Source organism: Ambystoma mexicanum, chromosome 2q (assembly GCF_040938575.1).
Source record: "Ambystoma mexicanum isolate Mex_15411 chromosome 2q, UKY_AmexF1_1, whole genome shotgun sequence".
Classification (NCBI taxonomy): Eukaryota; Metazoa; Chordata; class Amphibia; order Caudata; family Ambystomatidae; genus Ambystoma; species Ambystoma mexicanum.
In genome coordinates, this window is record NC_090924.1 from 251,833,227 (window position 1) to 251,850,253 (window position 17,027).

General features: G+C 45.2%; 1 protein-coding gene across 1 annotated transcript in view; it reads right to left on the bottom strand.

The window, feature by feature from the left end:
* Positions 1-17,027, bottom strand: part of DNAAF5 (dynein axonemal assembly factor 5) — a 629,742-nt gene that overhangs the window by 541,314 nt on the left and 71,401 nt on the right. The window contains exon 2 of the mRNA XM_069647233.1: positions 5,563-5,747. Coding sequence (XP_069503334.1) covers positions 5,563-5,747 — 185 coding nt within the window. The remainder of the gene's footprint in view (positions 1-5,562; positions 5,748-17,027) is intronic.

Here is a 17,027-nt window from a genome sequence, read left to right on the forward strand (position 1 = left end):
CAAGAAACCTGGCTTATGTCTGCTCCCTCCTGGGAAAATCACTGCATACATTTCTTGCCAGCAATGAAGGGAGAGAAAGGTCGGCCGATGTCTGGCCTCTTGACGGGCTCCAAATTGACCTCGAATACCAGCATATTATTTACATATTCTCCAAACTCTTTTATCCAACTAACGGTCATAGTAATCGAGAAAATCTTGTACGCGATAGTTAATTTATACTGGAATCCCAAAGGCATTGAAGATCGAAAGTTTTTGACAGAGTTCTCCACCATGCTGGACTTTATTGTATCCGTTCCGAATATTCAGCATACTATTGTTGCTGGTGACCTCAATCTGCACCGCCTACAAGAAAAACATGCGACGAAAAATTCGAGACAAAGATTGTGGGAAGAAATAATGTCAAATAGAGGGTTTTGTATGCTGAATGGGAGCAGACTAGACATAGGTGTGCTTGATCATACGTGGCAACAAAACTCTTTAAAAGCCACAATTGATTATATTTACACAGATGATAGACTGTTCTCTAAAATCCAAGTCTTTAATATTGACTCAAATGCAAATAGCGACCATTGCATTCTCTCTATCAAATGGCTGTCCACTGTCACACACACTAAACATAACTCCATGGTGATCCCCAGACAATTGTCCGTCTCAAACCAGCTAAATCGTTTATATTGGAATGAAACTAGTCTTAGTCACTTCGACAACTCTTTGCGAGTTGCCTTTTGCCACTCGCGGAATGCTCCAGCTTCCATTGATACTCCCTATTATGATTTGATACAATATTTTCCAGACATCAGAACTCATAAAACACTGACCCCTAGGCGCACTCATTGTATTATGTACCTTTAAGTAGTAAGTATATTCCAGAGTTTAGCTATTCTGTGGTCTCCATAACTAACAACTGGTGATCCTCCAGGGCTACCATAGGAGAATCATCTGCACAATGCCTAGGGTGGGCCGCCGGCACATATCTAGTGCAATTCAAGTCCCCTAACCAAATGAAAATTTCGTCTCCAACTCAGACAAAACCTCATAACCTTTGAAAACAATTTAAAGCCATCCAAGTTGGGTACCTACCAGTTCACTATACAAATTGTATGGTTCTCTAGCTTCCAAGCTATAACTACAATTCTGCCATATTCAACTGAAAGTTGGTGCTCCACCTGTACTAATGTTCCACCTGCTGTCCAAATCATTAGACCTCTGGAATAAGATGGACCTATGTAGCCTGCTTCCCCATCACCTCACCAGGGCAATCAGATCTTCCCCTTCAGATGTTTCTTAAAGCAATGCAATTTGTATGTTTCTACACATCAGGAAGGATTTCACATGGCTTCTTTTGTGGGGGGGGGGGGGCGTTTAACCCCTCTCCAATTCCAGGTCATTTATTTACTCTCCAGTCTCAGCATTGACTATGTCTCCATATTACCACACTTGTGGCATTGATGGGCATTGCACCATTTTGCTTAGAAGTCCACTGTTGCTTCTTCTAGAAACACTTGCTCACTGTTTTCCATTTACAATATTCTATATTCTGTCTCTTCATTTTCTCCATCAACCACCATATAATCTTATTACTTCCTCAAATGATCTTTTGAAAACAGCCCATCCATAACTGCTGCTGTAGGTACAAGGGAGACTACATGTTCCACTCTCTGTAACATGGCAGAACAGAATAGGAACAGGAACAGGAGGAATTAAACAGAACTTGTATTGGCCAATCAACACTATGAGCCATAGAGGGGTGCTGTCTCGACTGTTTCCCCACTCTCAGACCTCCGCAAGACAATCCTTGGATGTACTCCTGGCACTCCTGCCACACATAAAAGGAAGGACATGTACATTCCAGTCGCATGTACCTTTCTTCAGACTATGGCCTGCCATGGCCCATGATAGAAACTCGCATGCTAAATGGTCACTGGACAGCTGCTACTAGGTCTGTCGATACTGAGGATACGCAGCCACAGTTCCCAGTCATAACAGAAATATAATCCAGTGAACTTCCACACTTGACCCAACTATTCGCAGGCTGTAGACAGAGAGACACAATGACTAAAATCTAACAATTCCCAGTATCCTGCATTTGGCAACATTAAGCATTTCTTCAGCTTGTGCTCAACATATATACATATATGCAAGCCAACATAGACCTACCCCCCTCCCCCCGCCAACCTCCCATAAAACTGTTCCCACCATTTAATTAAACCCAGCTAAAAAGTTTTCCCGTTTGTCATTAAATACATCTCTGGGTCAGACTCTGGAAAACACACTTCTTAATTAACATTTGAGTTTGTCTAAGACACATGCTTTATTTCCACGTACCATTCTGTGTTCAATGACCAACTTTGCAGAGAACAACAACTAATATTTGATCTACATGTCTCAGAATGTTTCACAGCTTCAAAAGGAGTGTCCCGCACATGTTACTTAGAAATAGAATGGAGACTATGCTGCATGTTATTGGCCCAGGCGTTCGGCATGCAAGATTTCATCTATTCCCTACAGTTCATTATTCTTGTGATCAGTGCTCTAGTGGAGAGCTGGGGGAGGGAGAGTGACAGGTAAGACCCTCCGAGCTGTGCCCAGCATCCTGGTATACTGTGAGCCTTCTCGATTGTGAAGCATGTTGGCATCAGAGATAGGGAAAATCTCTTCCTCAGCTACTTTGCCAAAACTTTTCATCATTTGCATCTTGGGAATCCTCTGGCAGGCTTCCTACGCAGATGTTACTGCACAGACATCTCCCTTCAACATTCTTTGCTCTCCATTCCAGTGGTTGCATCTGTGTCTATAGGGCACTTAGAGACCATGTTTTCAACATCTGTGCCCAGAGACGTAACTTTTTGAAGGTCCTGTAGTATCAAATTGATATCAACTCCTACTGGCTATGTGTTTGCCACCAGGGACTGCCTTGTTTCCGTCTGGTAGTCATGCTATCAGCAGCCAACTTGATACTCTACGCTCCGCCTTTTGACATAGTGCTTGTATCTGCTGGGCTCATTTTTCTGATTTTTTATCAATCTTAGCCTACTGTCCCGTGCCTCTTTGGATTTGGTCATGGAACCGTACACAGGTGAATCAGAGTCTCCTAGGTTTATCAACATATTGCCAAAGGACAAACCTCAACAGTTGGGTAACGCAGAATGATTCTCTGACAATCACTACTGCACAGTCTTCGCCGTGGTAAGAAATGCTGACTCACTGGGCCAACACTAAGCCAGCTGCTCTCTTGGATCCCCAGTTCACCTGTTTTTGTGCAGTTCTGCTCCTCATTCAGGGCTAGTACAGGCAGGCAAGTCCTATCTGCATGCTGCTGTTGCCCGTCTCTGCACACACCCGAATTTCTCCAAACTAATTATTTGGGATGCCTGCTATGTCACAGAATACACCACCAAGAGGAGCTGTCAAAGACAATTAACACCACCAAGTATTAAAGCTCCTGCTGTGCCCTGTTTGCAGAAGAAAATTAAGGCGCTCCTATCTCACTACGTTTCTGTAAATGCTCCGGTTGAAAATCGATCACTCAAATTCCATTTCCACCTGCCAGTGATTTTGTACGCATTCCAGACAGTAGCATCATCTTCCCGAATCCAATATTGTTGCTGCGCACTGTTGCTTCACCACTTGTAGTATGCTCTCGATCAGCAGTGCCACAATCTTCTTGGGTCCATCTCTGGTCCTCACTCTCCAGATGTGCTCAGTGCTGGCTTACACTAACCCTGCATACTGCCCAGCACTGCTGCGCTAGTACAGGACCCACCACTGCATGCCTCTCAGAGCCTTTTCAACCTCGCCACAATCTGACTCACCCATAAATCTGGACTCAGGATCAGCACACGAGTCCTTCTCACATTCCAGAGCCACATAGACTCTAGCAAGTCTTCTATCCACTTAGTTCAGAGCACGCTGCACTTGCACCGGCCGATTTTAAAGCTCAATTTTCTGCAATGTCTGCTCCGCACCAATAAATAAAATTCAGGATACATCAATTGATGTAACTATCTATGCCTTAATGCCAGTAAGACTGAGATTCTTCTCATTGGGCACTCCTTGCCCTCCTCCTTCCCCCTACTCCCTAGCCGCCCTCCTTGGGCCCCCTCCACTTCCCCTCTTGTGAGGCAAAGAAGCCTGGGTGTCATCTTTGACTCCTGTCTCTCCTTCTCACCTCACATCGCTGACCGTGTCAAGAAATCTCACTTTCAGCTTCACCTCCTCAGCGGCATTCTCCCCTTCGTCGCCTTCACACAAACTCAATGTCTCCAGAGCTCCGATCCCACTAGGCTTCACTATTGCAACAGCCTCTTCCTTAATCTACCTCTTTACCTCATCCAGAATAGGACTGTGAGACTTATCCTTGGCCTCAAACCCAGGGACTGCATCTCTCCAGACCTAGAATCTCTCCACTGGCTCCATGTGGCTGCAAAGGTCAAATTCAAGACCCTCTGCATCATCCACAAGGCTTTCTGGGGCCTGGGACCACACTACATCTAACTCTCTCTCCCTAAATACCTCCCTGGTAGAATGCTTAGGTCTTCTAGCTCCAACTCTCTGCAAGTCAGACACTTCACTAAGCAGAGAGTGGGGGGTAGATCTCTTTCTTCGGCAGGAGCCTCCCTCTGGAATGGCCTTCCTGCTCCTCTCGGTCTTGAACCGGATCTCCCTAAATTCCAGAAACTTCTGAAGGCCTTCCTTTACTCCTCTCCTTTCCTCCTCCCCTCCCCTGCTAGCTCCACCTGCCTCTAGGGCTGGTTGCCTGTATCCCTCATGACCCTTACTGGGGCAGGCCGTCCTTCAACCAGTCCCCCCCTTACCCTTACCAGCACTTCCCCCTCGGGCAACTTTCCTCCACTAGCCTGAGCCTGGTCCACCAGCCCCCCCCCTCACACCATTTTACCTCTATCCCCTTGCCTGAGCACTTGCCCTCATGGGCCTCCCTTAGCACTTGCCCAGCCCCTTAGACCCCCCCTCACCCGCCCCGACACTTCTCCCTCTTCCTGCACTTTCAGTTATTGCACTTGCACGTTCCGAATGTCACAAGGCCTAGTATGACCGTTACTGTTATTTTTTCTCCTGTTACCCCCCCTGCCCCCCGTCTTGTGGCACCTGGAAACACTTTGATGTATAGGCGCCATACAAATGCTCAATACATAAAAATAAAAAGCATAAGTCATTACCTGCGATCACCCGATCACCATGAACGGTTTCACTTGCTAAAATCTAAGATTTACAGGGGCAAAAGTCAACTGCGTTGTTATGAGTATCGGTAGTGGCCAGAACACCAGAAAACATTAAAAATGTCAGAGCAAAACTGTAGGGATTTCCTTCTGACAGACAAAAAAGTGGCAACGTTTTCCAACAGTGGTCTCTATTCTCCATGATGTTAGGAAATACATTGAAGCATATATTCTAGGGAAGGTCACATATTGGCAGGTTATCAAACATAGGAACATGTTCAATTAGTTTAAACATTTCATTTTAAATTAAGTGGCAAAAAAGGTCGGTCAGCGATATTGTTTGTTACTTAAAGACTGCTTGTATTTACTCACTTAAAGAAATTACCTGTGAAGAATCATCAAAAAGTCTTTGTGCCAGATGAGATAGAACATCATCCACAGACTTCCCGTTACCATATTGTATAACAGTCCCTGTAGTCTGAATCACGGCTACACGAACTTTAGAGTGTTGGTGTGAAATGGTTTGCATTAAGGGCTTGATCAACGATTCCGATTGCATGTGAAAATGTTCTGAAAGATAAAAAAAGAAATGCTAATTAAAGCATGAATTACTGAATGTATTTGTCAAAAATGTGTTTTAAACATGAGCAATGATTAGCTGAAAAACAAAAAGCAAATGATATTTCAACAGCAAAATAGAAGTGAATGTCACGAAGATGAAAACGGCAGTGGGCAGGACAGACTTTCCTGGTATGCTAGCTCTCTCTGAGCTGGCTCTAAATGAGGGGCTGCAGTGGGCCGACCACGATGCTATCTGTCAACACCAAACCGGGAACTTCATCACAACATCTTGACCAAGGGAGGACACCTAGCAAGGGACTAATCACGTCTACCAGCTTGGCATAAAGATACCAGCAGGCAGAATTAATCGCCACAGTCTCTCCAACATAGGTAATTTCACACAGAGGATCACAATTAGTTTCAGGTTTTGGTGAGCCTTCTGTAAGATCTTGGGTCAGGCTGGCCACATGCTGTGGGCAAATGGAGACAAAGCAAGAGATGGAAAAATACCTCAAGTGCCAAGACCTGGACAATTCTGGTGGACCCGATCTGGCTCGGCAAAATCAGCTATAATACTGCTAATGACTACTACTATGTGCCCTTCTTCTGTAATGTGGGCTATCATACTAATTTCTTCTGAGAACCCCTAATTTGGAAATCTTGAAATCCAGACATGGAAGGGATAGTTCAAAATCATGAGGGAGAAACGATGCAGGGCTATGTAATAGCAAGGAATTCTATAAGAAATGTGGTTGGAGTGGTTAGATTGAAATGCAATAACAAGTTGAGCTCCCACTACATTGGCCCATTTGGAAATGCAAGGGTGTTGTCTCAGGTTGCGATGAAAAGAAACTGCTCCCACGTCTGAACAAGCACCCCGTCTTTCAGGTAAATCTTCTAAAGCCTTGCAAAGATGAGACAAGAATAAAGGTGAACACTGCCCCATAATTTCTGAGATAAATAAAGTTCAGGCCACACTAGGCTTTCTTGTACTAGGTTTTATTGTACAAAGAGGCGTTGTGCAATATCTCATTGATTGAATGGTTGTAGTGCTGAAGAGAGGTCATGGGAGTTTACTAGCAAATGTTAATGCCCCACGTGTGCTGGCTATTTTCCATTCAGCATTTGATCCTGCAAATAAGCTATGGTGCTTTTTGGCATGTATACACAAAAGGAATGGTCACTGGTAACAAAAATGATACATTGTTAGATTTTTTTTTTGATAGGAAAATTCTCCTGGACATGTTTTGTTGAAATTAATCATTAACGGCAAGGAATTAAAGTGTATGGTTGGTGATGAGATTGAAAAGACGTCAAAAATTGTGATAAGATATTGTTTACTCAAACACATGAAATTAAGTGTCATCTAAAAAAGAATAAAATATATTTTTTGATATAAAGATTGTTCATTAATTATACATTGGATTGCTTCAGCACCAATACCAGGGTCCATTTTCTATTGTATCCATATTTTCCATTCAGTGCATCTGCTCAAGCTTGGTCCTGAGACAGCGCCTTCCAAGGATTACTGTCAGCCTAAACCAAGGAGGGATCTGTGAGAAACCTGAGGGTATTCTCCCTATCCAGCCCCGAGAGTCCCTTGTTCAGATGGCTTGGGAAAGACCAACGCTCTAAGACCCCAACCCCAGGAGGGGACAGAAGAGTCAGTCAACTGGAAAGGAGAATATGAGGTTGTGCTCAGGGAAAGACCCCAGGTGAGGCGTAGTATTTTATTGACGCAGAGGGAGAGGAAGACAAGACCTCTGAAGCCTTTATAGGGTATACAACATCTACCTCCCTTCTTCCCAGTGAAGCCACTAAGATTACAAACCTCAAACACCCCAACTGCAAGAATCCTCTCCTTTTCCATTATTAATGACCCCTCCATAATCAGTAAATTCCCCAGGAACCCAAATCCAGTTACATTAAAAAAAAACACAACTCCCAGAATCCTGGCGCTTCTGTTTCCTATCAGAAAACTCCCAGTCATTCTTCTCCACAATCCTCAGATTATGTTTTTTTTTTAATCTCCACGGCTATTTGGATCAAACACAATTCCCCCAGTTTAATTTCCGACAATCTTGGTTATTCCAGTTTGTGCCATAACCCCCCCCCCCCTTTCCGACACAAATTTTTTTTCCACACCACGAAAGACAACAGACTACTACAACAGTTTACCTGACAGGCCCCAACCCAAGGGTCACGCAAAGTCAGGCAATTGACCCGAACCACACACACCCGATGGTCCTTTCCCTAACTCACGGGGATTAAAGGTGGAGCAGAAGCGCACAATAAGAGCAAAGCAGACCGCACGACATGAGAGCTAACTCAGCACAGCAGTCCAAGAGGAGGAGACAGACGGCGCACACCGAGAGGGTGACGAGGAGAGAAGAGACCTTGCGCTTGCCAACCAAGGCCCATGAGTCCTCTGCAGAAGGAATCGTAACACCGCGAACAATAGCCAGCGCGTGTTGCAGCAGATGTCTACAGTACACAAGACCCTTCTCTGCTGATAACCAAGCAAGGGTGTCTCTGTGGTACCAACCTTGACTCAGGAGGAGAAAGAAAGTCAAGCAGCTCATCACAGCCGGTGAGTCGAGGGAAGAGTCGATAAGAAACCGAACTGTGTTGAACGAAAAGTATCAAGTGGCTAATTGAACTTTGAAAGCATAACGAACAATTGATGCAAAAGGGGAAAACCAGTAACACAGGAGTCCGGCACCATGTGGGTGCTCACTGAGGAAACTCTGGGCAATTACCGAAGTATTGAAACTACCGTAACCAAAAGGCCTTGGGAAAGGCAAGGAAAAGGGGGTGAAAGTGGTCATAAAGGGGTCTTGTAAAATCCTCTGTACAGTCGAAAGCATTTGACCGACAGAGGATTCAGAAGTCAAGGGAGTGAATCCTGCATCATAAGAGTTGAATGGAAAAGACAAGATTGGCAAGAGTGAACCCGGACGAGGGATGTCCACAGTAAACTGTTGAAAAAGACATTTTACGAAAGTCACCAAATAAGTTGCATTGAAAGCGATAGTGAACCTGATCGAGGGAGGCGAGCAATCAAATCAGATCGGAGCACAAATAAGGGGGATCCAGGGGTGAAAAGCCGACACCCATGATCCGTGAGGGCAACGTAAAAATCATAAAATGAAAGCCTTTTTAAATGAGACTAGTGAAGAACGCCATACTGAACCCGAACGAGGGAGGCTAACAGTCAAAAGGAGTCCGAGCCTGAACGAGGGAGATCCAAGGGGTGAACAGTCATCAACCGAAGATTTGTGAATGCGAAAGGGATCTGAGCCTGAACGAGGGAGAACCAAGGGGTGAGCAGTCACCACCCGAAGAGTACAAGGACACAAAAAGGAACTTTGAACTTTTGTTTATTATTTTGAACCACAGGCCCTCGAAAACATAGCTATCGGAGGTCATGGTATTATTAAGGAACTTTCTAGAGATCTGCGCCCAGAAGAGGGGGGATCCAAGGGTGAAGGGCATCACCCAACGTGCAAGTAGAAAATAACTTTTGCTTATTATTTTGGATACACCAGGCCCACGGCAGCAAGAGACTTTTTTGATAGAGGAAAGACTTAACCCGATTGCTGAAAGCGGAACTGTTAGCTCGTGCTAGGAAAGCTCGAGCATGCGCTGTGCTCCAAAATCCACCCTTGTCCCATGCTCAAAACGAGGGGAATTGATAGTCCAGTCCTCACACCACAGAGAAACCCTTCATATGTGTATTAAAAAACACATATCATATATAACACATCAATACAAGTAGTTCGAATAGTTGCCCCACACTAGTCATGTTCAAATACTTGTCAACTGTAATGAACGCTCAATGAATGCTTCTTACACACATGTAAAAAAAAAACATTTAATTATCAGTAACTGATGATAAAGAAACATTGCCATTAGTGTCATCACTATACACTACACACTTAAAATGCACAAAGTTATTAATGAAAAAGTTGAAATAATTGTCATTGTCTCTACCTCAAATAAAGACATTGGGCCCCATTACAACCCTACCGGTCCGGAAACAACGGTGGCGGTAAATCCACCGTCACCGTTGTTTCTGGACCGCCTGATTCTGAGTTTTGCAGGCAGCAGGTGTCACTCCCGCCAGGTCTGGCGGGAGTAACGCCTCCCCACCTGCAGGCGGAAATGGAAACACCGGCTCCGTCATAGACTGAACCGGTGTTTCCATTGTCCCCATCCCCATGGAGTCCCTTTGGACTCCATGGGAATGGGGATTTACGGAATTCCGCCGCCGGAATTACCGGGTCACTGGGGTTGTAATGCTTCGGTGATTCCGGCAATCACGGAGGCAGAATGGTACTTCGGGTCCGGCAGCAGCCTGCCGGTTTTTCCGGCACAGCTACCGCCAGACTCGTAATGCGGCCCTAAGACTGATCAACCTTCTCCAAGAAATCCTAGTCATCTCAAAAACCAACAACCTGCTTCACCAGGTTGCGAGGGGTAGTCCTGAAGATGGAGAGCTATAAGATGATTGATGGTCCTTAACGCCCACTCTCACATTTTCACTGCTAGGTGGGCAAAAAAGACTTGGTACCCCCGTTTGTTGACATAAAAGATGTAAACTGTCTGATCTGTGAGGATGAGCACCACCCTGCATGCCATGTTGGGAAGGAATACCTCCAGAGCCAGGACAATAGACCAGAGTTTGATGTTGGTGATCATTGGCTGACCAAAGGTCACGCACTTAGAAGATGCCTAGTTAGGCTCCCCAAATCCTCCACAAGAGGATCCTCTATCATCTAGTTGTCTGTCTTATACCACCACAGGAGGTCTGGGCAAAGCCTCTTAGGGAACTTGCACAGGGATCCAGATAGGATTTCGAAGTGAGAGTATTTATTTCCCATATTTTTAGATGTTGGAAGTAAAAATAAACAATAGGGGTATTGTTTAGGTGAGTACAAATATATTTTAATTCTAAAACATCTTTTTACAATTCATACTTCTATGCACTTAGTAATTCATGCAAAAGAAACAATCTAGTTTTGCCTTAAAGTGTCTCTTCAAATCAGGCAGTAACAATAGTCAAGTATGTTCCTGTGGTGCTGCATTTTGATATCAATTCAATTCAAAAGCTTTATTCAGCATAAAAACCTTTAGCACAAATTAGATTTACCAGTTATATACATAAAACACAATGAATTTGATATACATGTTTTTTTTTTAACTGAAGTAAAAGCAAAGTAAGGAACCCTGATGCAAATATTATTACATCTTCGTCTAATGTCACCTTTATGAGGAGAGCACGTTCGCAGCCTCTTCGTTAAAAACAGTTCCCATATATCTCTGCCTCAATACCCAAACTCAACGCACATAACTTGCAGATATAAAAACGTTCCTATCAGCTGAGCACATTAAAAATTGCATAGCTTCCTTAGTACAACAAACTCCTTGCGCATTAAATAATGGTTTCAGATACAATCTTCTTAGATCCAAAAGAGCAGGACAAATTAGCATGTAAAATATTAATGTTTCATTAGCAAAACCACACAGTGGACCTAGTCCTGATCACATGGTTGCCCCCTCCAAAAGTAGGAAATTCGTCAGAGCCTCCCGGTATGTTGACAATCCCAGGGAAGATCACATTCTAACCCAATAAAACTGTAGAAAAATACTTTGGAGCGATAGCACCGTGGAAGCTGAAGCACTTATAGGCAACAAAAGTAATTTTTTCAAAAAAGCCATGATTGAGATGATGAATTCACTGTAAGTTTGGTTTGTTTGTTTTTTGGAAAATTAATAAAAATCATTTTTTTTTTTAAAAGTAATTTTTTCAAAAACAAGTTCTCGATATTTGACAATGGGACCGATTTAGAGTGATACCACTGATCCGACCCATAAAAGGGCCACTGGCAAGGGTTGCTTATCATATAACTCCAGAGCCGGCGATATTGTCCCACTTCCATGACTAGAAGAAAAAAAAAAAAAGAAAGAAGAGTGTATTCCACTGCTATATTTCACCAGGCTAATCTTGGCCTTAACAAATTGATCAAACCAGCCCCTTACTCATGGAACCTAATTCCCATGTAGTAAAAAAACTTGACTTGTTCCAATAGTATCAGGGGAATATTCTTTGCGGAAGAAGGTATAAAGACCAAAACTTTCTTTTTTTTGCATTCAGCTCCAAGCCAAACTCACTATACTTACTCTTGAAAATAGCCAACGATGTCTCAAGTCTCCTTGGGGATGTGGCCAGAATGACCGCATCGTAAGCATAAAAGAGGGTGGGCCATTTCTTATTTGCAATTCTAGGGGCATCAAGAGCGTCCCTTTCTAATAAATCTATTATGCCCTGTATGTATAGTAGGAAAAGAAGGGGCGCCAAGACACAACCCTGGCGCACCCCTTTAATCACAACAAATGGCCTCAATTGCTCCCCCCGCCCGCCGAACTCCATAGCGTACAGATGCCTCAGCTTTTTAAAATAATAGTTTGATGGAATCAACCAGCGGCGTAGGTACATTACGTTCATTTAATACCTGCCAAAGAGTATTTCTTGAGACTGTGCCAAAGGCTGGTTTTAAATCAAGAAAAATGGCCTACACCCTTTTTTTTGCCATCTTCATTTACCCAATTTTGTAATCTGATTAGGATTATTCTACCAAAGGTTTTCCCGACACAGTCTAATAATGAAATCGGGCGGTAATTCTCTGGAAGACCCCTTTGTTGTATATGGGGATTATAGTTGCATCCCTGCAAGTCTTTAGCATTTCTCCAGAACAAACAGCATTAAAAACCTTAAACATGATTGGAGCCCAGATTAGAATAGTCAAGCATGTTTCTGTGGCGCTGCATTGTTGATATCACTGATCTGAAAATAACTGTTGGTCTTGTGTGGGGTGATGCAAGGGGCATGATCGAGTGTGTGCATGGTTTTCTGTTTTTTTGGGGGAGTATTTACCTGTTCCAGTGAGACAAACTGGCTGGAGGTACACGGTTTCTCTGTAAAGCTGAACTTGAACAATTGTCCACTCCAGATTTGAAGCCTTAAACAAGAATGCTACCAATAAAAGCTGAAGCCTCCCCTTCATGTGCAGGACCATCAGACCCAGAAGTCTTTGCAACAACCAAGCTCATACAGTTTCATAGACAGAGCCAGGCCAAAGAATAAATCTAGAAGAAGCTGGAGGGAGTGCCTGACCATCTGTGGGCAGGAAGCCTGGATGAGCTAGTGTTCCAGGTACAGAGAAGGACGTCTCCTCTCAGAAATAGGTGAGAGGCCAAGGCAGCCATCATTTTGGTAAATATAAGAGCTGTGCTGAGACCAAACTCTGTACTGGAAGCATACAGCAAAAGGCAACGGAACTGGGGGCACTAGTGAGCACAGCCAACATGGCCACGGGACCATGAGCTCCTGACCACCCCAGATATATCAGAACATAATCCTGCATATCCCAGCCCACTACTGCCTTGCTCTATGGCATTTATGAAGGGTGAATAGATTGCCTACATCTGTGAGGAACTTGAAGTCCCTGGCTGGTGGGGGAGCAGAGGAATTGGAAGTGAATTCTGGAAGGCAGTTCGCCCGTGGCACCAGTCCTGCCATGCAGGGTCTTGGCCAGAGTGTACAGGCGGCGAGGCCCCGAGACTTGGTGGAGCGTGCACTCGCCTGCATTACGGATCACGGTTAGGAGGCGGCATCGGAGTTGCAGGCGCTGACAATGGACCAGCTTTGACCAGGCAGGAGAGGCAGACTTCCTCTCCGGAGCTCGTCGGCGAGGAGGCCAGGCTCTGGCGGTTGTTTGATTCGCTAGCAGAGCCTCGCTGCAGTGGGGAGCACACTGCTGGCGGCAGTAGCCCTGGGTATAGGCGTGAAGCAGCTCTTCTGACTCGTAGCGAGGGTGGGCAGGGACCAGCTGGAGGGCGAGCCCTGGAGACAGCGGGCTGCTGCTCAGCCGGCTCCAGAGCCCGCCACAACTTCCTCGTAAAGATCTGCAGGCGGCCCGGCTGCAGAGGACTTGACCCTGTGTAAATGGCGGCAGGGACCGCTGTTGCGAGGCGAACCCAAGACTGTATTGCTATGCGGTGAGTCAGATGCTGTGATCCCCCAGAATGGCAGAGGCCGCTGCAGAGTGTAGTCCAGGCAGGACTGTGTTGAAGTGGCCTGGAAGTATTGCAGACCAAGGCGATGCTCACAAGCGAAGGGCACACTATCCTTACACTGTGTCAGGCTGAGATCCTGGTGTCTGCAGAAGCTGCTGAGCCCCCGACAATCCACCCAAAATGTGGCACTCTGAGCTGATACTATAAACTGCTCAGTTTACCTCACTTCCAGGGGAAAGGGGGAAGGGACAAATTAACAAACACCAGGCTGGAAGCTAAGACTTGCTGGTTCTTCACCTGTGGTAAAACATAAACATATAATACACCTTGTTATTCATGAGGCACTATACTAACCTTAAGTATCAATATCCTTTACCAAATAAAGTAAAAACCATACCTGGAACTTCTCTACAAAATGCCCAGAGAAGTGATAAGCTGACTAGACTTCCTTATTAGTTGACTTGAATCTCAACGATCATTCAGCCTTCTTAGTAGGTCCATGAATGTGAAATTAACTTTGCAGGTAATCTTCTTTAAACTCAAGAAGCTTGAACAAAGTCTTAAGTTCATTAAAAGTAAATGGAAGTTCTAGTGTTTCTGGAAAGTATTTATATTTCTTCTTATTAATTTCTTTTTAGAGCGTTTTTACTTAAATAAACAGTTCTTGAAACTTGCGTCAAATCACACGTGGAAATCTCTTGAACTCGCATAGGGATCCAAACTGAGTGAAGATCGTTGAAGCGCTGTAGGTTAAACCGCAGGAAAAAACCACACGCGCTTATCCAAGGAGCGAGTAAACTCACACGCGCTGAAATCGAACCGCGAGAGGAAAAACCACACGCGCTTTGTCCAAAATGCGAAAACACTCACACGCGCTAAGTCGAAACCGCGGGAAAAAATCCACACGCGATTAAACGAAAACACGCACACGCGCTGAAGTTCAACCGCGGGAAATATCCACACGCGCTTAGTCCAAGATGCGAGCACACGCACACGCGCTAAAGTCGGAACAGCGGGAAAAATCCACACGCGCTTAATACAAGATGCACACGCGCGGAAATCTAACCGCGGGTAGAAAAAACACACGCACAAGAGTATCACACGACACCATAGAGCTCGCGCTAGATACTCAAGCGAAGACTCTCACGCGCAGGCTTCTGTTAACGGAAAAACCCAGCGCTTGATAGAAAACGTAGCGTAGCAAAGCCAAACATGCGACAGCAATATAGTTCTTAGTAAATATTTTTCATATGAAATTGAAAATCAGATTAAATCTTCTACAATGACATTATAGAAAGAGTCTTGAGTTTTAAAAGGACTTATCTTGTGAAGAGTCTTTGAAACTTTTTTCTTTTCGGATAACTCGAAATCTTCTTACTCCTGATCAGTGCCAAAATGAATCTCCGCAAGATTCCGGTTTGCTTTTCCAAATAAGCCGCTCGACCGCTTGAAACTTGAAACCCCTGAACAAGTTAAGCAGGAGCAGCTTAATACACGACCTCTCAGCTGGGCAAAGACGATGAAAGGCAGTTTAGAATGTTCACTGTCTTCCCTATAAACAATCACCAGCCAATCAGAACTTAGACTGAGGACCTCCATCTTGGCTTGGGGCATTCTCCATAGACTGCAATGAATGTTAAGGGCAAAATTGGCTGTTTTAAAATTAAACTCATAATAACTTCCAAAAACCTTTCTATACTAATTTTCCCCAGACCTAATGTCTCAGAATATGTCACTGTATCCTAACAGTACCTGACACACTGCCCTAGGAACTGCCTGCGTGTGGTGTCATAGGGAGCACTGGAATAGGAGGGCCATCACTTCTTGAGGGGCACACTGTTAGAGGCCTGCCGGTTTGTGTTTTTCCCGGTGCAGCACGGCGCACTGGAGACATTGCGAGTGGCTGTTGTACACTGTGGATAAGGCGGTGCCGTGGCTGGTGTTCACGCTTTTGCTTCAGTGGAACTGTTCTGGACACCCTGCCCGAGCTGAGCCCCGGGATGCGGGAGCAGGTATCGCTGCCGCCGCCCCCCCGACAAGGGGGGAGCTGATGCACTGTGCGAGGATGGCCCAGTACCAGGATCCAGAGTTTGGGTGGCAGGAAGCTGGGTTGGCGGGGTACGGCCTGGTCACCCTGGCTGGGCACATGCTGGGAGGCCCTTTTGACAGGAGGAGAGGACACGAAAAGTGAGCTGGCATAGGAGGTCGGACTGTCACAGTGTGTTCCTGAGCGGACAAGCATGCAGTGTCTGTGAGGGGGTCTCCAATCGCAGTCACGTGCCGCAACCAACAGATTGCAGCGGAGGCTGCCATATTAATTGTCTACATGTTTCAGGCAGCTGCCTCTGGGATTCCGTTACGCTGAGGGTGCGACAGCAGCAGTGGGTTTGCAACTTTTGTCTACGGCAGGCAAGGCCGGGAAACAGCAGACAAAATTACACATTGACACCTTCTCAGGCCACAAGATTATGGAGGTCTCCCCAGGTGCGAGCTCCAAACCCCCCTGCCAGGGTGCTTGGGGGACGTTTAATGATCTTAAAATGATGTTTAATCAGCTGCAAGCCAGTATACAATCACTGGATGGGACACACTGACTTGTAAGGTAGACCACATGCAGGTCCACCTAGATAAACATGAGGAGAGGTTGAAGGGCGTATTCCACGGTCGAGGACAAGTCTTCCTCTCTACGTTCAGAGAGCTTGTTCAACTGAAGAGGGCTCTGAAGAAATTAGCTGCTAAACAGAAGGACCTGGAGTCCAGATCTAGAAGAAATAGCTTGAGGATAGTGGGAATTCCTGAGACGGGGAAGAAGAGATACATGGAACCCCTGGTTGAATCAATACTGAGTGAAGCACTGGGGGCAGAGGACTTCTCAGCGGTGTTCATAGTGGAGAGGGTGCATTGAATACCGAGTGGCAGAAGACCGATACCAAATTATAGCCCGATTGCTGTACTATCAAGACCAAGATCTCGTTCTTCGTAAAGCCAGAGAGAAAGGTACTCTGACGTATAAGGGGGATACTATTGAGCTCTTTCTGGACTTTTCAGACAAAGTGTAGGCATCCAGGAAGACATACATTGATGTGAAGAAGCGCCTGCAGGAGAAAGGTATGAGGTATGCCATGCTGTTCCCCGCCAAGCTCAGATGGAGCTTGAGGAACAAGTACTATTTTTTCATAGCCCGGACGAGGCTAACACTTTCCTTGATTC